Below are 23,760 nucleotides of genomic sequence, written 5' to 3'. Positions count from 1 at the left end.
ACAGACTTTTAAAAACATTTAAGCCTCTAATTCAATTGGAACTTAATTTTGTATATTTGTACAATGAGACTTACATTACGTCTTTGTAGATGAAGAGTTAGGTATGCCAGCACTGTGTTCTAAGTGTGTCACCCTACCCCTGGTGTTTCTCATGTCAAATACCCATTTACATTGGAAGCTTCTTTCAGATTCTCTAGTTTTTCACCACTCTCTTTGCTATTCCTATACAAAGTTTGATGGCTTTAAGCTTGGACTATGGATTCAGAAAGCCTGTGATTCATATCCTGTTTATACCATTCACTATGAGAGATGTTGAAATTTTCTCAATTTTTTGTGTCTCTGTAAAGTATTGTTAATATTTATACCTACCTCATACTTGATACACAAATTTAATAAAGTAATTACAATACCTGGTACATAATAAGTACTCAAAGCATTAGCTATTATTGTTGTTGAGTTGAATATAATGTCATTCTTATGTGTTTTCACTTCTGGTAAAAGAGTATACATTACTATGCATTTTGAAATGCTTTCATGGCTACACAAAGGTGTTTATTCTTATATATGACAACCAAGATCATTTTGCAAAATGTTTAACACTAAAGTTGTTTCAGAGTTCTAATTAGGATTGTATTAGTTTGATATCAATTTTCAAATAATTAACATTTTAAATATTGTTTTCTTATTTAATATTATATCATTTCTTTAATATTTTCAAATTTTTAACAAGATCTTATAGTTTGCTTTATTCAGTCTTCTGGAGTTCATGTCAGATTTATTTTATGTCTTTTTATATTTTTGTTCTTTTTATGAATGGAATATTTTCTCCATTTTCACTTCAATGTATTTCTATTGGTGAAGAGAAAAGTTATTGATTTCATAATATATTTCTTGTATTTAGCCATATTAAGATATATTCTTATTAGTTTTTAAAAAACTAATGTATTTTAGGTTTTTCAGAAATAAAATTCTATTATGAGAAAAAAGATGTCTTTTTTTTCTTTTATTTTCTAGTTCTTATTTCAATCATTTGGTTTGGTTGCACTTTCTTCAAGAACATATTAAATATTACTGGTGATGGTGAGTATTCTTGCCTGATACATGACTCTAATTGAAATGGTTTTATTGTTTGTCATTTAAATGGTTTTCACTGACGGTTGGGTTTTGGTAAACAAACTTTAGCATACTTAAGCAATTATTTATTCTTACATTAGCAAGGATTTTTATTAGGAGCTGTTGACAAACTTTATGAGATCCCTTTTTCAGCATCTAGCGGTTTAATCGTAAGGATTTTTCTATCATGTTGTAGTTCTAATACATTTTGTTGAATGATTTCCTGATATTTAAATGCTGTTGTAATCATTAAACCTTACTTTAGCATATTGTGATTTTGGTACATAGCTGAACTCCACTTGTTAATATTTTGCGTATAACTTTTATACTTACTAAAGAGATGGGTGTATACAGTATTTCACATTTTGCATTACCTGGGGCTACCAGTTATATCAATAACACAATGTTTAATAACATTATGCTGACTTTAAAAATACTGGTCTACATGTATGATTATCCCATTTATATCAAATTCTAGGCATGTTTCTGAGGAGATACATATCTAAAGGATTGGTTTGTTTTTCCTGTGGTAGATACGTATGTGATAATAAATGCAGAGAAGAAAAGGTGGCTGTTAGTGGAAGAAAGAGATATAAAATGATAATGCCCCTAATTTGTCAAGTAATAGAAGGGAAATAAATGGTAGAAAGCATAAATATACCCAGAGGCTTTTTTGATTACAACCTCCAAATGAAACACATAATAAAAAAAAAACCCTAAATATACAAGATGAATAATGATCAACAAAAGACAAATACTGCAAAGATTGTTACAGGAGGATGCTATGTACAACTCTGTGGGCGCACACATCAAATTTAACATAAATAGATGATCGTATTCTCCCTTCCTGGTCAATGAGAAAGACAGAACACTTGGGCCTGGCGATAATGTTAATGATAGTGGCCACAGACTGCCTCTGGGCCCTGAATTCACCCAAGAATAATTTAATTTTGAATCAGACAGACTCAGGTGCTGCTCCCAGTACTGCATTTACTGAGTCAGAGAAAACCTGAAAACAGAGATGCTACAGAGCAGAGTAGAAAGATGATTAAATATCCACATTGAAAAAGTGTCCAGATGGTTTACAGCTCAGTTCTGTCTAACCTTGAAACAGATCATTCCCCAGGACAGCTGTGTCAGCAATGATTTTTTTTTTTGCATTAGGCTAAACTGACTCAATGTTTTGCATCTCTATTCTTTGTTTTAGGACAAACGTAGCGGCTTCCAGGAGCAATCAGGTGATACGTAATGATGGACTCACAGACATGAACACAGTGTTTGAAGCGGTGGCATCCTTCTCAGTAATGGAATTATGGCCTCAGCCCCATCTTACAACTGTAGCAACCAAGGCTACAGCTGGATCCTGTATGCAGTCTAGAAATCATTTAGTTTGGAATTAGACAAAGCTGAGCTCAGCTCTCAGGACTATCAGTTATCAGCTGAGTGACTTAGAAAAAGGTTTTTTAACTTCTTTTTTTCTGATATTTAAAATAATAATAAAGTACTGAAGCTTACAGAGTTCCTAAGGATTTTGGTTAAATAAGATAATGAAAGTAGAGTGTTTAGGATTCTTTAGTCACACCGTAAGCACTCAAAGTATCAACTATTAGTTAATGAACTCTACATATACCTTGTAGTAGCTTACTCCTCAAAGTGGCTTTGGTTTTCTGCTTCACAATCTGTTACTCTCCCTACTTCAGTTTCTGAGTTTGACATCTCCCCACCCAAGAGCAAGGCTCGAAAAACCCCAGACAACATAGAATATTGTTTAATCTCAACTGCCTGTACACAAAAGGAAGTCAAGTGTTATCAGTTCTACTCCTGTGATGTAACTTAAACCAACTTCTCCTGTGTCTTCAAAGCCATTGCCTTAATTTAAGACCTCTATCACATTCACCTGGACTTGAAGCAGCCACTGTCAATGTTTCGTTTACAATCTTTACCTTCTCTAAACCTCTTTTTTTATTGGTTACAGTTATTTTCCTAAAGCACACTGGCTTGGTCCAGCTCAAAAATTCTAACCCGCCTGGGAGAAGGTCTTGTGCTGTATGGTGACATCTTGTCCCTGAGTAAAGAATCTCACCATGAGTTCCTCAAATTGTTGATGTGGCTGATTATTGTATGACCTACTGACCTTGAAAAAATGCTGATCGGTTTCTGAATCAAGAAGTTTTACAAATTTTCTTGCATACAGACATTTCAGCCTGCATGTTGCAATTGGTAGCCAATGATTGTAAGCCCTGTATCATACCCTGCAATGAAAAGGACAATTCAGATATGAGGAGTCCCCTCCCTTCTCTTAAGGGTTCTTATAAAAGCCTTTCAACTTGTAACAGACTCTGGAACACTCTCAACTTTGTTGGTGTGTCTTCCTGGGCTGATCCTCACATTTGGCTTCCAATACACCTTTTCTCAAATTATTTCTGCCTCAACAGCCTTAATTTCTGTCAGCATTATGGTGTAGCCAGTAGGCTTTGGAGTGACCTCCCTGGACCATCCAGCACAGCTTCCAACCTTCACGCAGATCCTGGCAACAAACCCGTTGCGAGCTTGGATGCCCCCTGCTGGGCGCTACAGATGAGTTCTTCCTGAAACCAACAAACTTCCCGTCTTGGTCGAAGTTGTGAGTTTTTTGAAGCTGGCTTTCTCCTTGGCTAGAAAATACAACGTCTTTCTCAGAATGAGTGTCCTCGTTACAAATTCAAGGTGAGGGTTTTTGCTGAATTTTAGGGCAGGGTAAAATAGCTCTGTGAATTTTTCCCTGGAGGTTTGGGGTGAAAGCACTTTTCCTTAGTGATGGCATGAGGGGCACTTTCGCTCCACTGCATAGCTGGTCTCACCCAAAATAATCACAATGGAAAGGATGTCTTCTGAGACTGAGAGTGCACTGCCTCTAATCAATACCAGCTGGTTTTATGCACAATACTTTTGGTCCTTTTACCTGCAAGGGCTTAGATAAGTGGATCCACCTAACCTGGCATAGTCATAAGCAGCAACATCCAAAATGGGGATCTTTTGAAATGCCTAAAATGATCTACTTGGGCACACAACTGGAAAAAACTGAATTTAGAATCAGACAAATTGAATGGAAGACTTACTTCTAACAGCACCTAGAAGCTTCTATAAGAAATTTTGAAAGAAAAAATCGTCTCCATTCAAGAGGTAAACAAAAGGATATTCGCAACTATTACTGCACTGAAAAAGACTTCAGAGACTTTGTCCCTTTTACCTCCAACTGCTCCTCATTCCTCATCCGTCTCTGCTTGTTTCTGTCAGCTCCCGTACATTTCTTAGGCAGAGATTTTTGGAATTTCACAATGCACACATTTCCTTCTCTCTCAGAAGAGGGAAATGTATGAATTTGGAACAAAAGGAGCAAATGGAAGGACTACAGCATGAGAATGAAATTACTGAGATTATAAAAATACAGATCCAACAAGTTTTTTTTCTAAACTGAAACTAATGAATGACACCAATTGATTTACTGCAAACTTTGCCAGACCATTTATGATCCTGATCTTCCACTGGCATTGGTAAAATAGATTCAGCCACTCGTATTAAAATGGAATGCTTAATTGAACAATTAATAATCTAAAAGGAAAAGATAGATAAATGTTTAGAAAAGTTAGGCCCTCAGGTCTAATAAGTCAGAATCTTGAGCTCAGAGCAATCCTATATCTGTGTCTAGCACAGAAATTTTGCTTTTTCTGCTACAAAGGCTGAAAGGAAAAAGCGCCACCCCCCCCCCCCCCGCCAAAAAAGAGAGAGAAACTGCTAAAAATTTTATCCTACCTGCATTTGCTAATCAAACAAGACCAGCAAACACAAAATAGACCTGTTACTATTTCAAGACTACTTGGAGATTTTGTCTTTTATTATGCAATTTGGTCAGTTTTTTGGTAAAATGTAAACACTGAAAATTTAACTCATTTGAAACTTATAAAAAATGGTAAAAGAAGTTTTTAAAAATCAAACTTACGTGGAAACTGCTTTACCCAAACTTTTGGTCCGCAGCTTTCATCAGATTACCCATAGGGGCAAAAAAAGTTTAGCCATATGAATAGTCCCAATTTTGTCAGAAATGTAATTTGGATCCAGCTGTCTTTTATAAATTAGTGAGTTTGTATGGTGAAACCCTGTCTCTACTAAAAATACAAAAAAATTAGCTGGGCGTGGTGGCGAACGCCTGTAATCCCAGCTACTCAGGAGGCTGAGGCCGGCGAATTGCTGGAACCTGGGAGGCAGCGGTTGCAGTGAGCTGAGATCGTGCCATTGCACTCCAGCAGCTTGGGCAGCAAGGGCAAAACTTCGTCTCAAAAAAAAAAAAAAAAAAAAAAAAAGAAAGAAAATTCTAAAATGAAAGCTGTAAAATCTTTATTTGTGTTTGTGTATGTTTAGATGTGTTTACACGTATTTAGATGTATTATTTGTTGTGTCTGCCTGGTACCAAATCAACATAAATAAATGAGCACTCATAAATTAGTAAACACAAATATTTCCCAAGTTCACATGACTTAAGTTAATCTTTATCTTTAATAAACAAGCTGGTTTTTAAATTATTGATAAAATAAAAGTAGAAATGTCTTCAAGATTGTCAGCACTCCCTTTTGTCTCATTATACTTGGAAGACATTTTTATATTTGTCTCTGCTAGATATTTTTAAATGTCAGGGTTTGGCACAAAGGTTAGAAAACTACAAGCCCAGCCAAAACCAGAATGATTTTTGTGTAATTTTTTGATAGGTAAGACTAGTTTCATCTTGTTAGTTAAATGAAAACAGCTGTATCTTCTGAGTTATTAGCAAAATACCCATATATTTAACCTAAACTCTTCCTTAAATGAGCATCTGATATTCGCAGGCCATAAAAATGGTTAACAAGGAAGTAACTTGAAATAATGACTAACTTTGTCCAATATCTCAATTTTCATAAACAATCCAGGTAAACTGTTAAAAATAAATAAATTAGGTAAATATAAATGGGATAAACTTTTATAAATAATTTTTATGTAATTTTCAATCTTTATGTTCAATTTAAATACTACTCATTCAATCTTTATTTCCAAATAAAATAAGAAAACTATACCATAGCAAAACATATTTCTAAAAATTATAGAGGAGCTATTTGTATTTGAAAACAATCAGGTAAAGTATACTTTTGTGAATAAAATTGAAACATTTTCCTTTCTCTGTACCTGAATTCTCCAGAATTTGTAAACTATGCCTCAACAGCTAAGGCCAAAATAATGATCGTCCAGAGACCGGAGGTTGATTCATTACTCAGGAGAATGGCAAGTAACCTCATGTCATGATCTACTCCATGTTGCTAGCAACCTGGCCCACATGCGATGACAAGGTTTGTTCTCCCCACTCAGGGACATTACTTCTTGGGAAAGAGCCTTCCCAGAGCCAACGAAGGCGAGAAGGATGTCTACCCTTCTAACCTAAGTGGAGACTGATCATCAGTGCTTCCAAGGTTAGATTTTTGTTTTAATCAAAAGAGGGAAATGATACCCTACAGGTCACATTAGGCAAACTTCCAAGTTAAGTCACTGGAGGAAGAAGTCTTGTGTGTCATCTTGTTGCTAAGTAAACAATCTTACTGTGGGCTCTTCAAATTGTTGACGTCCTGTGTGATTTACTGACATTGAAAAGGATGCTGATTTGCCTCTGAATCATGAAGTTTTACTGATTGTCTTGCACGTAGGCATCTTAGCCTGTGTGTTGCAATCCATCTTCAGTGATTGTAATCTCTTTATTGTACCCCTTCATGATAAAGGACAACACTGATACACGGTGTCCCCTTCTGCTAAGCTTTCTGAAAGCCTTCCAGCTTGTAACAGATTTTGGAACACGTCCAAGTTTGTTGGTGTGTTTCCCCAGATCGATTCTCACATGTGGCTTCCAATAAACCTTTATTACATTATTTCTGCTTCAGTAGCTTTAATTTTGGTTGATACCTTTCCATGTGCTACAGACTAAAGACTACACACAATAGAAGCTTCCTGAAGACCTCTCTCCATCTTTTCCCTAGACCTTCCAGCCACAACTTTTCAAGCCCCTCCCAAAACAACCTACTAACCACACTGTCTACACCTGAAATGTGGATTTATCTACTCTTTTCATTTTGCCTATTATGCCATTTTCGGCTTTTCTCCCATATTCAAGGACTGCTGAAATGTTCCTTCTGCAAGCCTCTATCTAGAGTTCATAGCAATCCTCCTCTTGATCTTTCTTACCTTGTTCTCATTGCACATTGGATTAATACCTCTGTTGCAAAATATATTATGTTGAAACAACTACTTCTTTTATATGCAGGCTGAAAGCTACATAAGAGTAGAAATCTGTGTTTTATTAATCACTGTATCCACCCACCACCTTGTCTAGTCAGGGCCTTGCCCAGAGAAGGCCTTCCCTGACTGTCACATGGCAGAGTATACGTGTGATGGAGGAGTGATGGTACACCACCCTCAGCCTGCAGGGAACAGTAGCTCTGGGGTCAGAAAGATTAAACCACTACTGTACTTATTTTCAGATTTTTTTTTTTTTAAGATGGAGTCTCACTCTGTCACCCAGGCTGGAGTGCAGTGGCACCATCTCGGCTCACTGCAACCTCTGCCTCCTGGGTTCAAGCGATTCTTCTGCCTCAGCCTCCAGAGTAGCTGGGACTACAGGCGCCCGCCACCACGCCCGGCCAATTTTTGTATTTTTGGTAAAGACAGGGTGTCACCATACTGGCCAGGCTGGTCTCAAGCTCCTGATCTTGTGATCCGCCCACCTTGGCCTCCCAAAGTGCTGGGATTACAGGCATGAGCCACTGCGCCCAGCCTCTTTTCAGATCTTTTAAAGACACAAATGTAAATACTCATCTACTGTACTTATTTATTATTTTATTTTATTTTGAGATGGAGTTTCTCTCTGTTGTCCAGGTTGGAGTGCAGTGGTGTGATCTCGGCTCACTGCGGCCTCCACCTCCCAGGTTCAAGCAATTCTCCTGCCTCAGCCTCCTGAGTAGCTGGGATTACAGGTACCTGCCACCACGCCCGACTAATTTTTGTATTTTTAGTAGAGATGGGGTTTCACCATGTTGGCCAGGCTGGTCTTGAACTCCTGATCTCAAGTGATCTGCCCGCCTCGGCCTCCCAAAGTGCTGGGATTACAGGTGTGAGCCACCGTGCTCAGCCTCATCCACTTCAAAAATTAAAATCATAGTCTATGCAGTAAAAGTTAGAATAAGTAAGTAAACGATACTTGTTTTCTGTTCTATCTTGTATTAAGAGAAGTAGAAAAAGAAAAGGCAGGAGAGAGAAAAGTAGAACGAGAAAGAGAAAAGGAAAAAAAAAGATGAAAGGGAGAGAGAGACCATCTGAGACACAGGAGAAAAATGAAATAATGACATAAGGGGACAAAGACGATCCAGGGAATTGTACAGACAGAAACGAATACAGATGATACCGAGGCAGTTTGTGCTACGATTTCTCACAATGTGCAATGTTCTTGCAGAAGACATTGAGTTTTTATGCCACCCTTATGTTCCTGAACTACAAGGGGTTTTGAACTCAGAGGTCAGTCTGGTTAGAAGTCAGCGAGTGTGGGTCACTGCAGGGCTGGTCAGCCCATGTCCTGTCTGAGGGGCCAGCTGCCTCCTAGCTCCAGCCAAATTTTGCTCTCTGGGAGCAAATGAGGATCTTGCTGCTGCCAGATCTTTGTATTTTTCAAGAGAGGCCAGAAATCTGGGTTTTAGTTTGTAAAAACGACTCTGTGGGCCAAACAAAACATGTCAGTGGGCATCGCGAGCTGCCAATTTATGCCCTCTCAACTGTACACAAAAACACGGCTGTTTCCCCTCACGGTTTTCACTGATGTGCTAAGGAAAATCCAGCCTCAGATTAGAGATGGCCCACAGGCCATTACTGGACAAGTGAAATTGCAGCCACCATCGTGGTTGTCAGCGGTCAGTGAACTCAGGACAACAGGAGCTGAAACTGAGGCCAAGCCCACTTCCCCATAGCCAGCCTGTTCCTGGCTGAGACACCTGTCAGAGCATCCTGTGCTTCCTGTTCAACAGTGCACTGGGCTCTGTGCACAACAGAAAAGAGAAAGAGACGAGAAAGTGTGCTTCTTTTTCCTTCCAAATTTACCCTGTTTCAGGGCTGACAGGACTAGTGCACAAAGCACTTGACAGACATTAAATGACATAGAATAAAGTGAGAATTATTGATGCAAGGGTCAAGTATCCAGTGGAGTTTATTTGAAGAATTAAAAAGAAAGTAGTCTCGCGTTCTAATCTCAACCACATTCTGGAGTTCCTCTGGTAGCACAAACAGACCTGTTATTTGTTCTTCTTATTTTGGAATGATTCTAATAACACTTGCCTATTGATGTCTCTTTCTGGGAGGAGTCAGAATTAATTAATTTTTAGAGACAGGGATAAAAATTCAAATTCTACATCTATGATTATATAAAATCAAGAGGGATATAACTTAGAGAAAATACATTTCATTTAGATGTTAATTTAGTCATTAAAATAAGCAATTAAAACAAATAAATTAGTAATTAAAACAAGACATAAAAATGGAGAAAGCCTGACATAAGCATAACAACAGAATGCTTTCTTTTTTAAATAATCGACTTATTTTCCCTTTCAAGAATTTCCAGGAACTGTCTACAGCTCTTACATATTCATTGTGAGAAGGCAGTCTGCTGTTTTTTGAAAGATGAAGCCAAACTTTTTAAATCCTGATTAAAATTACTGAATAAATGGCATTTAAATGGCAATTATGGAAATCACCGCACTAGAAAATAATACACAAAATTTCACCACCCAACAAGATTAAGTATTTTCATAGTTCAGTATTCACATTCTAGCCTTTCAATATATATAGTTGTTAAACTAGTATATTGTATTCTTTTTAAAATGTAATATAATATCATAAATTTTTTTGTATCACTACATACCCTTCATACCTATTATTTTAATTAATACATCATATTTTATCTTTTTTAAAAAAGTTATCTCACTTTCCTAGTTTCAAGTATTTTCACTATTGTGTTAACAAGTAATGCTGCAACTTTGTACATTTTAGATTATTATGAAGCATTCCCCGGAGCAAATAAAAATGCGTCAATATTGTTACGGCTCCTGAAATGTATTGCCAAGTTGCTTTCCAAACCCCTGGCAGAATTTAAGTGCTACAATGAATGACTATATAAATCTTAAAGCTTCTTGTCACCACTAGCATTATCAATAAAAAGGGCCTAAACAGTATGAGTGACACAGGTCAATACAGTGATTCATTCTGAACTGGTGCATTCGGTCCACAGCACTATCAATGGAAGTTAAGCCAGAGAACTGTTCTTAGAAATTCTTAGTTTCCTCATCTCATAAAAGAAGAGTTTGAAAGACACAATCTCTAAAGACTATCTCAGCTTTAAATATCTAAATCTTAAGCATTGGTGAAACACTTCATCCTTCTGATAATTTTTGCTCCATTATGTTTTAAAAGAATTGGAGAGATGGTGTTAAATTTTTGTAAGAATTAAGTCCCCAAGAAATCTATTTAATTAAATTCAGCAAAATGTATTAAGGCTTCTTTCATGGGAAAGAAGGAAGGAAGGAGGGGAGGGAGGGAGGAAGGAAAGAAGGAAGGAAGGAAGGAAGGAAGGAAGGAAGGAAGGAAGGAAGGAAGGAAGGAAGGGAGGGAGGGAGGGAGGGAGGGAGGGAGGGAGGGAGGGAGGGAGGGAGGGAGGGAGGGAGAAAAGGAGGGAGGGAGGGAAAGAGAAAAGAAGTCAGTGTCCTGCTTAGAAGAGAAAAATTCATGAGAACTTTAGGAACCAGGCAACCATTGGCCGAATGTCCAAAGATCCAATTTTGGACCATGAGATATATTTGCGATGGTTCATTTTTTTAGGAAAAAAAAAAACAACAACAAGATACATAATAGAACAAAGGCCATTTTATAAGATGTGCTAACTTGTTGAAAAGAGTCTTATAAGGAGCATAAAAAATAAAATGACATTGACATCTAAAATTGTTTTCTAAAGGGTAAAGTGTAATGTCCCGGAATTTCTGCGACATCAAACACGTAATTCAAGTAAAAGTGAGCTTAGGTTTGATTGTTCATTGATGTTTAGAATTCTGAGAGTGCCTCTTGCTGTAATTACCACCTCTGGATGCCTCTGTCTCCCTCTGGATGCAGGCTACACCCAGCTTCATGAGGGATCGACCTCAAAACTAAAGTGGCATGGATTCCACTGTCTACTGCTGCTGCCTGGACCCATGCAGCCACCCACATGCGGCAGCATCCTTGTCATGCTCCTCTGGACTTGGTCATCCTCTGTATCTTCCTTCATAGAACCACGCCACTCCTCCTGCCTGGGCCTTGAGCCCGGCCCAGGCTCTCTGGTCTAGCCTAACGCTCTGGAATCCACATGTGGCCTACACCCACGTTCCAGCTGTTACATCTATAGTTCAGTCCTATGATGCTCCTGAGGGATAAGACTGGACATTCAGACCTTGTGCAACTGGCTGGGGTCCTGTTGTTCCTGAGCAGAGCACAAGGCCAATGCTGGGAGGTAGATCTGAAGCTCAAAGTCACAACCCTAGCAGAGCACAATGCCAAGGCTGGAAGGTAGATCTCAAGTTCGAAGTCATGACTCTAGTGCTGAATGCCCCTCCACACCTCTCACTCACGTGGATGTTTCTGGAAAACTGCTCAACTCTATTGATTTGTTACTCTAGAGCAGTCATTCATAAAACACATAGCAATGGACCACCTACTATGTGCAGGTCATGGTGCTGAGCATTATGTGGGAGACGAAATTAAATCCCAAACAGAACCTGCTCCAGTGAGCTTAGAACGGGGCCGCAGTCTGGAGAGCTGAGGAGAGCTACTTCAGAGATGATGTGCTTGTGCTTTGGGAACAACTGTGCCTTTATTTGATTCATTTTCTGTGGAAATGTAGACAAACACTTCAAAAATTTCAAAAGAGGAAATGGATCAAGACATTTTGATAAATGTTTTCTAAAACTCAATTCTTAGCTACCATCAAATATGATATGCTATCAAATAATAACGATCAGGAAATAGCCTACTATATATATATATACGTATGTATATACACATATATATACATACATATACATATAAAACAAAAGAATGCCCCCCAAATTGTGAACCATAATATAATCATCATAGAATTTTAAATGTATACACATACAGAGACTCTTTATTTTTGAGATGGAGTCTCACTCTGTTGCCCAGGCTGGAGTGCAGTAGAACAATCTCGACTCACTGCAACCTCCAACTCTCAGGTTCCCAAGTAGCTGGGATTACAGGCATGCTCCACCATGCCCGGCTAACTTTTTAATCTTTAGTAGAGATAGCGTTTCACCACATTGGTCACACTGGTCTCGAACTCCTGCCTTCAAGTGATCCGCCCACCTCGGCCTCCCAAAGTGCTGGAATTACAGGCATGAACCACTACACCTGGCCTGAACTCAACAATATAAAGTGTTTGTGGTATTGTGAAATATTTCATGATTTCTACCATTTAGAAGCACAATAAAGGATGATTGAATTAGTACATTTAGTCAAAAGAAATTGTTTGGGGGAAGGCAGGGTGAAATACCTCCATGTAAATACAGAACTTAGCACAAGTTCTGAATTTGCTTAATCACCAGCGATCTTAAAAGCTTTCCTGCTGGATTGACATAATGTTTGCAGTGATTTGCAGGCCCTTTCATCTACTTGTCCCATGTAAGAGCCAATCACAGTAAGCACAGGAGCAAAGGAGAAGCTGGAGGCAAACAGGCTTTGGTACCTTGCCGTGACCAGTTATGATGAGGATCTGTTTTTACTGGGTGGGGAAAGAGAATGAGGTTATTAGAGGCTAAGGTTGTAGGGGATATTTTAAAATTCTGCTGACCACATAATTTACCAATTCCTTTCATTTCTCAACTTGTTTAAGGCCGTTTTATAGACCAACTTAAAAATTACAGTTGGTCTCAGATTGCTTTTTATCATTTATACAAGCTCACAGCTTCTGGAATTCAAATGAGAAGAAAACACCTGATCAGTCACCAGGAAGGGAAGAGAACAGAATATGGAAGAGCTACTGCTCCCCATTCCCAGTCCAACGTCCTCCTTTGGGCTGTGGATGATCCTCCAAGCTCTGGCCCCTGTGGAACACCAGGCTTCACCTTCTCAGCACTTGCTCATGAAAACATACAGAGCATACACATATTCCATTGCTGGATCTCACAGAGTACCCACATTCTGGGCTGGCAGAAGAAATCAGCTTTAATTTGGAGATAGAGCAATTGAGGCATGATAATTTTAAATGACTAAGTGGCTCTGTGGAAACTAAATCTAGATTAAATTAAATGAGAATGCAGACTGCTAAATGACACGTTTTTTGTTTTCTTTATTTTGAGTCTGTTGACAAGAACATTTAAATGTAGCTTTGAGAAAGGAATAATGAACCCATTAGGCTGTACACATTTGGTGTTTAATAAATGTTTATAAAATGAATGGAAAAATGACACTTTAAGAAAAAAAAAGGATTGCATTACATAGAATAAGCCAGGGAATTTGTGAGATGAGGACTTTTCTTTACCCATGGTGGTTTCGGAAGTCACCTTATTAAAGGGGACTTGGCTAAAATAACTTCGGTTAAAATATATGATCTGTCACAAGATATTGATTTTAGAACAAGAAGGCGGCTCACATTCATGTATTTCATTGCTAAGTGCTGCTGTTTTGTACAACACTCTGCCTTGACTAAACTGACATCCTCACAGGAAATAATAACATTCTGACATTAAAATGCACTCACGCTCAGCAACAGTCTGATCATTTTATCCTCTCTATTAATATTAGAAAACCATTTCTGCAACGTTAGTATTTCTAAGTGAGTTGAATCAGGCTCTCTTAAGGGAATAATTCTACCAAAGATGATTTTTTAATGCAAAAATGCAGGCACATGCATTTGTCCTAGGTCCTACTTTGCAGAATGCTATTTCATTCAATAAAGTGATGGTTTTTGGAACTACACCATCATCCAACAGCGCGAGGCCTTCCTTACACCTGCAGTCTATGTTAAGGGCAGCATCCATCTAATATTAATCTCAGCAAACCTTTTAATAAAAGGTATCTTTATGCAAAAGAAAAGAAACGACAGTATTTAACTAGCAAGTTACATGCTCTTTAGGAGGGAGAAGAAGGCAGCATAGCATTTCTGTGGGTCTGGGGATGGGGTGGGGTCAAGATGAAGCCATTCTTCCTTCTCCCTGGGATGCAGGCTTCTGGGACCCCGCCTGAATGCTCCCTCAGCCATCAGTGAGCTGCGAGACTCGAAAGCTCATGCTCTAAGTCTGGGCTCAGTATCCTTATCTGTAAAACCAGGGAACTGATTGATTTTTTTTTTTACAACCTTCTGTAATCCCGGATTATAGGATTCTAGGATTTCTGTGTTTCTGATTCATACCAGAGCCCTGTTATGATTGCTCTAACTCAGGATTCACAGCCTGTTTCAATTCTTGGTTTTTAACATAGATTTAACCTTAGTTCCATCCTTCGATTTCCCCAGTGTCTCAAACAAGAAAAGAATCAACTGCTTAGAGTTGGAGATTTATTTATTCTAATAAGGGTCTGAACATTTTGTAAACAAACAAAATGTTAATTCTCTTTAAATTGATTTTGATATATAACTTCTGTCAATGTTTCTAATACATATCTTTAACCACACATGAACATCAAATCTTAATGCCATTTACATCTTTGGGGTCAAATACAGTGGCTCAGGCCTATAATCCTGGCACTTTGGGAGGCCAAGACAGGAGGATTACGTGAGTACAGGGGTTCAAGACCAGCCTGGGCAACATAGTGAGATGCTATATCAACAAACAAAACCGAAATCAATTAGCTGGGCATGGTGGCACATGCCTGTAGTACCAGCTACTTAGGAGGCTGAGGTGGGAGGATTGCCTGAGCTTGGGAGGTCAAGGCTGCAATGAGCCATGATTGCACCACTTCACTCCAGCGTGGGCAAAGGAGCGAGATCCTGTCTCAAAAAATACACATATATTTGGGAAAACAAGTTCTCCCAAATTATAAAGCAGTGGCATTCATATTGACTCAGTATTTGCTTCAATGCATAAGCATCACTTATTATAATTAGGGTAAATACAGTCACAGTACCTAAGTTAATACTTCCTGTGCATGTGGAGATGAGCTTTTTTTAAACGGGATTGAGCAAATTCTCCTGAAGTATTCTACATGCATTATTGCAATTGTTCTGTAAATGTGTAAAAGCCTTAGGACTTTATCTTTTAATTATATATGATATGCAACACTTGTTCCCAACACCTGCAGAGAAATTTCCCGGACACTGAAAAACAGTGCTTTTATCTTATTAAATTAGTGTGGTTTCAATTTCACATTATCTTTGGTTGCTCAGCCTGCAGTATTACAAGTTTACTGCTTCTCCTTAGCTATGCGAAAAGTTGAAACCAAAAGTCATTTTCTGCTTTATTGACTTGCAGGAAGAAAAACCGAAATTATCCTGGTCATTAAAGAGAGTACTTACAATTTTTTTGCCTTCTATTAAGACAGTAGAAGTATTTGTTTCAACATTCCACAGTCGCACTGTTCCTTTCTGTTCTCTGTAGATGAATTCTGTATCTGTAAGAGAGGAAGTAGAAAAAAACCACGTGAAACATCAAAGAACTCCCCTCAGCTTTTGACAAATGCTTATGTAAAGTAAAATCACTAGTTTTGAAAAAAAAAAAGATAGGCTCCCACTCATCAAAGGGCCCTTTCAATATGGTACAATACACCTAAATTTTCTTAATCCAACCTCACGTGATGCTTCTCTCCTACTTCACACACTGACATAGAAAGCACAGGCGCGCACACACAGAAAACCTTTGGAACAGTTAGAATGTTCTTGGGCAGGACACAAAGAGCAGATTAAGAAAGCAGCTATTCCAAGAGGCCAAAGACAACTGCTAGTAAGGGACTAATTTCCTATATCCAACTTTGGAGTAAATCTGTATGCAGAATGCCTGCGGCCCATAGCCACATCCTGCAAAACGTGCTTTCATCTGCTCCACGAGCTCCCCTAGGTGCTCTTGCTTGGAGGAGTTAGCTGCTCTGCTGCCGTGAATACCTTTGAATCTAAACATCTCATAGATGCTGAGTCTGGCCTCTTGTATATGAACAACCAAGATTTTAAATTTAGAAAATTAGGAAAAACGCTTACTCAAAATAGTGTGCATATGGACATGTACATATATATCTCCTATGAATGAAAGGGTATATTTCTAATGTACTCCCCAAAATCAATGAGATAAAAACACTCCAACAGGAAAAAAAAAATAGGCAAAATAAATACACCAAGAAATGTTATAAAACAAAAATAGTAAGTAAGCACATGAATAGACTCTTAAAGTCATTAACACTCTGATGATGCAAAATAAAATCAGAGATAGGTACCATTTTGCAGCCACTACCTTAGAAGACAGTAAGAAAATTTCATATGGGAAAATTACTTCCTGAAATGTAGGGTTATAGGTTGAGAGGCAGGGACCACAGTGGGGAGAAGGAAAACACTATCTTTCTGAGTGAAGGCAGTAACCTTGAGCCAGTTTGATGGTAAAGGCATTTCACATATAATAGTTGATGACTGAAAAACATGATGCAGACTGGATTAATTCAAAAGCAGAGTTGTTATAATTTAAGTATGTGTAGATTTTATGAGGAAAATGAAAGTCTATCACTATAATGAAAATTTCATCATCAACATGGACCTAGATCAATCTATTTTACGAATTATGTAAATTACATCCAAAGATTCAGTACTAAAGTTAACAGATGTTTAGGTGAAATTGTTTTCATTTATTTTCCTGGTAATACTTTCATGAACAAATCAAATAAGTCAATTTTTTTCTGTTTCTTAAGCAAACACACCAAGGTGCATCTATCGAATGAGCTCTCTCCCATTACTAGCACTCACATACTCACATGGAAACCTCTGCAATCATTTCAGTGAAGTTACCCTCATATAGCAAATTTTAGAATTTTTTTTAGAAAGCACTTAAGCTTGTTAGTTATATAAGTTGCAAAAAAGGTTACTACTTAATTTGATTGTCACTTTATCTCCCTTTGTTCACTAGCTTTTACTTTGAATGAATTTCTAAATATCAACTTTGGCTTCAGTGGATGAAGATTTACTGCCTTTGACCCCCGCTCAGGAGTTCCAAGTTCTCTGCTTTTACCCCACCCCCACATTACTGATCACAGTGAAACATAATGATTGTTTAAGAGTGTGCAGTGGGGAGCTGAACAATGAGAACACAGAGAAGGGAACAACATACACTGGGGCCTGTTGCAGGAGGGCAGGAGGAGGGAGAACATCAGGAAATAGCTAATGCATGCAGGGCTTAATACCTAGGTGATGAGTTGATAGGTGCAGCAAACCACCATGCACACGTTTACCTATGTTACAAACCTGCACATCCCGCACATGTATCCCGGAACTTAAAATAAAATAAATACATATATAAAAAAGATTATGCCATACTACATTTGAGGTACATAAAACCTGCTTATTTCAATGGAAACCAATGAGACCATTTCAGAATTAGAACCTATGATTGCTTTTCTTTCTCCTGAATTTTATCATTCCAGTACTTTTAACAGTTCTATCACATGTTTATGTATCTTTAAATACTATGTTGTTTAGTTTTCTTTGCATTTGAGCTTAATAAGGTGATATTTACTGTGTTCCTCAGTAATTTATATTATATCATATTTCTAAGGTGAATATAATAGTTCATACTGTCTTGGCTCTTAGTTCTTACTGATGTACATGACTCAAGTGTATATTACAATGGATACCAGTCATTCCTAGTTTAATCGCTATTACAAATCATTCTACTAGGAATATTCTTCTTTACATCTTTTGGTACAAATGTACAAGGCTTTTGCTTCTCCTCTCCTCTCCTTTCCTTTCTTTTCTTTTTTCTTTTTTTTTTTTTGACGAAGTTCCACTCTTGTTGCCCAGGCTGGAGTGCAATGGCACGATCTCGGCTCACTGCAACCTCTGCCTCCCGGGTTCAAGTGATTCTCTCACCTCAGCCTTCCCAGTAGTTGGGATTACAGGCTTGCACCATCACGCTGAGCTAGTTTTTGTATTTTCAGTAGAGACAGGGTTTCGCCTGGGTTATGGAAATTCTTAACCTTGCAAGTTATTTTCAAAAGTGGTTATGGCACTTTAACAGGCACCAATAGTGAATGAGTTCTCATAACTCACCTCCTCTCTAAAACTTGCTATTTTCAAACTTCTTACTATCTTCCAATACAGTGGGTGCAAAAAATGGTGTCTCTGATTTTATTTTGCATCATCAGAGTGTTAATCACTTTAAAAGTCTCTTCATGTGCTTATTACTATTTTTGTCTTATTTTATAAAATTCATTGGTTTATTTATTTTGCCTACTTTTTTCTGTTGGAATGTTTTTATCTAATTGATTTATAAGAGATTTTTATACATCCCATATGAAATATTCATTAGTTTTATGTGTTGAAAGTGCATTTTATTAGTTGTGGTTTTCATTTTATATATAAAATATTTTGATAAACAGAAATTACTAATGTAGTAAAAAATGTTTACCCTTTGTGTTTGATATGACATAAATAATAAATACTTTCCCATTACAAGGTCATAGTAATATTCTCCTATATTTTTTCTGAAACATTTTTTACTTTTCCTTTAAAAAATAAAGGCTTAATTCACTGGAAAATGACATGAATGTATGGTGTGAGGTAGGAATCTAATTTTCTATGTTTATATCTATAGCTATTTGTTCCAGTACAATTTGAGAAGGTTATTATTCGCTCTGTAAGATGTGATGTCATCAATAACATTTCAGCAACAATATCTGCAGTCTTGGGTCATATGGGACTTTCTTATGTGTTCACTGATGAGTTGGCTCATTCCTGCATCGATACTACACTGTGAAATTATGTACCTTGGTAGCACATCTTGCTATCTGGAAGTTTTCCCATATGATTTTCCTTCACGAAGGGTTTGGTGTTCCTTAGGATTTTGCTGTTTATTATATGTGTTACATTCAGCCTACTAAACTAGTAAAGAATTCTCCCGGGAAACTGACTGAAATTTCATTCAGTTGAAAGTTCCATTTGGAGGAAATTGGACACCTTTACAACACTGAGTCTTCCTTCTGTGTACTTTGTCTGCCTTTCTGTTTATTTAGTTTTTTTTTTTTTTAGCATCTTTCCATGAGTTTTTATATTTATCCATTGACAAAAATAACACAAAACATAACCTATCTAGAAATGAATCCACAAAGGATGTGAAAGACCTCTATGCCCCTTTATTGTGGATCATCTATTTCATCAGTAGCCCCAGGCAACAAGTGATCTGTTGTGTTCATTAGCTAGGTTTGCCTCTCCTAGAACTTCTTACAAATAGAATCACACATTACACAGTCTTTTGTGTTTCTCTCCTTTAACTCATCATAATGATTTTGAGATTTATCCATGTTATTCCATGTATTAATGTTTCATTCCTTTATACTGCAAAAGAGTAGTCTAGAGGGCTGATAGACCTCAATTTTTATGCATTCAAATTCATGCATTGGTGAGAATTTAGACTGCTGCCAGGTTGTAGCTATTATATTGTTGGGTCATATGGTATATGTTTGCACTTAACTTTATGGGAAACTGTTTCTACCATCAATTGTGTAAGAGTCACATGCACACCATTTTTTCGCTATCAGTTGGCAAAATCAGTCTTTTAAACATTAGCCACTCTAGCAGGTGTGTAGTGGTATCTCAATGATAAATAGTAATAATGAACATTTTTTCATGTGATTATGGGTCATTTGCAGGTTTTTTGCAAAGTATCTTCAAAAATTTTGTCCATTTTTTTTTTTTTTTTTACAATTTATTACTGAGTCCTTTAAACATTCTGGATATGAGTCTTTGTCTGAAATGTAGTTTTTAAAATTCTTTACCAGGGTGTGGCTTTCCTTATTATTCTCCCAGTTAATTTTTTAAACACCAGGGCCTGTTGGGGGGTGGGGGGCTAGGGGAGGGATAGCATTAGGAGAAATACCTAATGTAGGTGACGGTTGATGGGTGCAGCAAACTACCATGGCATGTGCATACCTTATACCTATGTAACAAGACTGCACATTCTGCACACGTACCCCAGAATTTAAAGTATAATAATAAAAAACTATTTCTAAAGTGAATGAAATCTCTTTTATTGTATTTTTCTTTTATGATTCATGTTTTTAGTATCCTGAGAAATTTTTGCCTACCTCAATGTTACAAAGATTTTATTTTATGTTTTCTTTTAGAACTCTAATAATTTTAGCTTTTTCATTTAGGGTCTACAATCAAATTTTAGTTATCTTTTAGACAGTATATGTGACAAGCAGCAATGTTCCTTTCTTTTCAGTCACACAACTCATTTGTTATTCAGGTATGTTGTTGAAAAGATTGTCTTTTTCCCACTGAATTACTTCTGCTTTTTTTTTTTTTTTTGTCAAAAATGAATTGAAAATATATGTGGAGATTTCTTTTTCTGGACTTTCTATCCCATTCCATTTATCTGTCTATTCTTAATGCCAATGCCACATTGTGTTGATTACTGTACTTTAGAGTAAGTCTTGAAATCAAGTAGTATAAGACCTCAAACTTTGTTTTACTTTTTCAAAATTGTGTTGGAAAGTTTAGGTCCTTTGTATTTCAATATAATTTTTTAAATTATCTTGTTGATTTTATCAAACAAGCATTTGGAATTAGGATTGGTATTACATTGAATCTATAGTTCAATTTGAGAACAGCCATTTTAAAAATATTGCTTATTCCAGTCCAAGAACACAGTATATATCTCTACTTGTTTACATCTTTCTTAGTTTCATTTTGGAAGTTTAGTAGTTTTCATGTACAGATTTTGAATTTCTTCTTAATAATTTAATCCCAAAATTTTCCAATATTTTTTCATTATTATAAATGGTATTACTATTTAATTTCATTATTTGTTAGTTTGTAATGTATAAAAATAAAATTAATTTTGTCTATTGATTTTGTTCTCACTTATAAGTGAGAAAGCTTACAGCATCACCAATTGCTACTTTTCATGTGCAATATATCTAGTGCTTTGCGTTTAAAATATACCACTAATCTCATTTTTCTGTGTACTTATGCAATTCTTCAAGCTGAAAATATTACAGAAATGGAAAAAATTGCATTGGTAGCTAGGACTAGGAAGATGGTTTCTTTTTTGTTTTCAAGCTGATATAAGAATAACAAATTATTTTTCTAACTCTCTCAATAATAAGAGTTAAATATACCATATGCACATGTAAGAAAACCACGTATATGGCTGGGTTGGGTTTATCATTTGTTTGTTTGTTTTCTAAGTGTCTCCTTTAAATATACCATATGCACATGTAAGAAAACCACGTATATGGCTGGGTTGGGTTTATCATTTGTTTGTTTGTTTTCTAAGTGTCTCCTTTAAATATACCATATGCACATGTAAGAAAACCACGTATATGGCTGGGTTGGGTTTATCATTTGTTTGTTTGTTTTCTAAGTGTCTCCTCTGTCTTGTTTCTCTCTCATTATTTGGCTTTCATTTTATTGTTTAAATATCTTGAGAATTTTAATTTTCCTATTTTAGTTGCATTTCTTTGCATTAGCTTTTTTTACGGTTGTCTTAGAAGTTATATACCATTAAATTTCCAAAGTCCAAAAGCAGTTAACAATGTACCACTTCTTACAAACTATAGAAACCTGCTAAGCTTTCAGGTCCATGTCCACTCCCATGCAGTTACAGTTGTTATATGTATTACATCAACATATTTTACATATTACAGAAGACAACGTTATAGTTTTAGTTTATGACACAATATGGTTTATAAAGAAATTAAAATTAAAAAGTCAAAAAGAAAACAATGTCTTTTGCATTTATCCACAATTGACCATTTCTGATTTTTTTATTCTTTATCAAGATTTGAGTTTCCATCATATATCATTTTCCTCCATGATGAAATTCCCTTAGGATTTCTTTTTGTATGGGTCTGCTGGAAAAACACATTATTTTATATTTGTTTTATCTGAAAATATCTTCATTTCACCTTTATTCTTGAACAATATTTTCTGGGAATGTAGATTTCCAGTTTATAGGGTTTTTTGTTTTGTTTTTTGCCTTTCAGCATATTGAAACTCTGTTCCACTCTCTTCTGGCCACCACGGTTTTTAATGAGAAGTCAACCATTAATTGAATTATTTCCCAGAATGTATTATTTTTCTTTTGGTGCCTTTAAAATTTAGTTGCTACCTTTGGCTTTTGAAGTTGACTGTTACGTGCTTTTATTCTTTTGGTCTCTTTTTCTTCCTTCAACTTTTATTTTAAATTCTTGGGTACATGTGCAGGATGTGCAGGTTTGTTACATAGATAAATGTGGTTTGCAGCACAGATCAACCCATCACCTAGGTATAAAGGTGGTTTGCTGCACAGATCGACCCATCACCTAGGTATAAAGCTCAACATCCATTAGCTATTCTTCCTGACGTTCTCCCTCCCACAACCTCTCCCCTCAATATTCCCCAGTGTGTGTTGTTCCCTGCAATGTGTCCATCTGTTCACATTGTTCAGTTCCCACTTATAAGTGAGAACATGCGGTGTTTGGTTTTCTGTTCCTGCGTTAGTTTGCTGAGGATAACGGCTTCCAGCTCCATCCATGTCCCTGAAGAAAACATGATCTTGTTCGTTTTTGTGACTGCATAGTATTCCATAGTGTATATGTACCATCTTTTCTTTGTCCAGTCTATCATTGATGGACATTTGGGTTGATTCCATGTCATTGCTATTGCGAACAGTGCTGCAATGAATATATATGTGTATACATCTTTATAATAGAAATATTTATATTCCTCTGGGTGTATACCCAATAATGGGACTGCAAGGTTAAATGGTATTTCTGCTTCTAGATCTTGAGGAATTGCCACACTATCTTCCACAATAGTTGAAGTAATTTACATTCCCACCAACGGTGTAAAGGTGCTACATTTTCTCTGCAATCGTGCCAACATCTGTTGTTTCTTGACTTTTTTTTTTTCTTTAAGTTCTGGGATAACTGGCATAAGATGGCATCTCATTGTGGTTTTGATTTGCATTTCTCTAACGATGTGATGTGCTTTAGATTGAGCTGCTTTGTGTTTATTTTGTTTGATGTTCACTAAGCATCCTGTATTTGCCAAGGTATGTCTTTCATCACATTTTTTAGCTGTTAATTTGACAAACAGTTTTTCTACTTCTTTATCCATTTTCTCTCCTAGTATTGTAATTACACATAAATTGGGAGTTGGATATCACCTCACAGGTCTCTGATGCTCTGTTCATTAAAAACAAATTTTCTCTCTGTTTATTTTGAATAATTTCCTTTTTGTTTTCCTGAGACAGAGTCTCACTCTGTCACTCAGGCTGAGTGCAGTGGTATGATCTCTGCTCACCGCAGCCTCTGCCTCCCAAGTTCAAGCGATTCTCCTGCCTTAGCCTCCTGAGTAGCTGGGCCCACAGATATGTGCCACCACACCCAGCTAATTTT

The 23,760-nt window shown here is 36.9% G+C and overlaps 1 protein-coding gene across 11 annotated transcripts in view; it reads right to left on the bottom strand.

Moving 5' to 3' along the window:
• DPP6 (dipeptidyl peptidase like 6) overlaps window positions 1-23,760 on the bottom strand; it is a 1,166,688-nt gene that overhangs the window by 341,553 nt on the left and 801,375 nt on the right. For all 11 annotated transcript variants that reach the window (XR_004058085.1, XM_030933144.1, XM_030933145.1 and 8 more), the window contains one exon: window positions 15,701-15,795. Coding sequence is in view for 10 of the 11 variants with exons in the window: in XM_030933144.1 (XP_030789004.1) it covers window positions 15,701-15,795 (95 nt within the window). In the remaining variant the exon portion in view is untranslated. The remainder of the gene's footprint in view (window positions 1-15,700; window positions 15,796-23,760) is intronic.

The sequence above is a fragment of the Rhinopithecus roxellana genome, chromosome 6 (assembly GCF_007565055.1).
Source record: "Rhinopithecus roxellana isolate Shanxi Qingling chromosome 6, ASM756505v1, whole genome shotgun sequence".
Lineage (NCBI taxonomy): Eukaryota > Metazoa > Chordata > Mammalia > Primates > Cercopithecidae > Rhinopithecus > Rhinopithecus roxellana.
The sequence above is the reverse complement of the archived record's forward strand: the minus strand, read 5'-3'. Positions and strand labels throughout refer to the sequence as shown.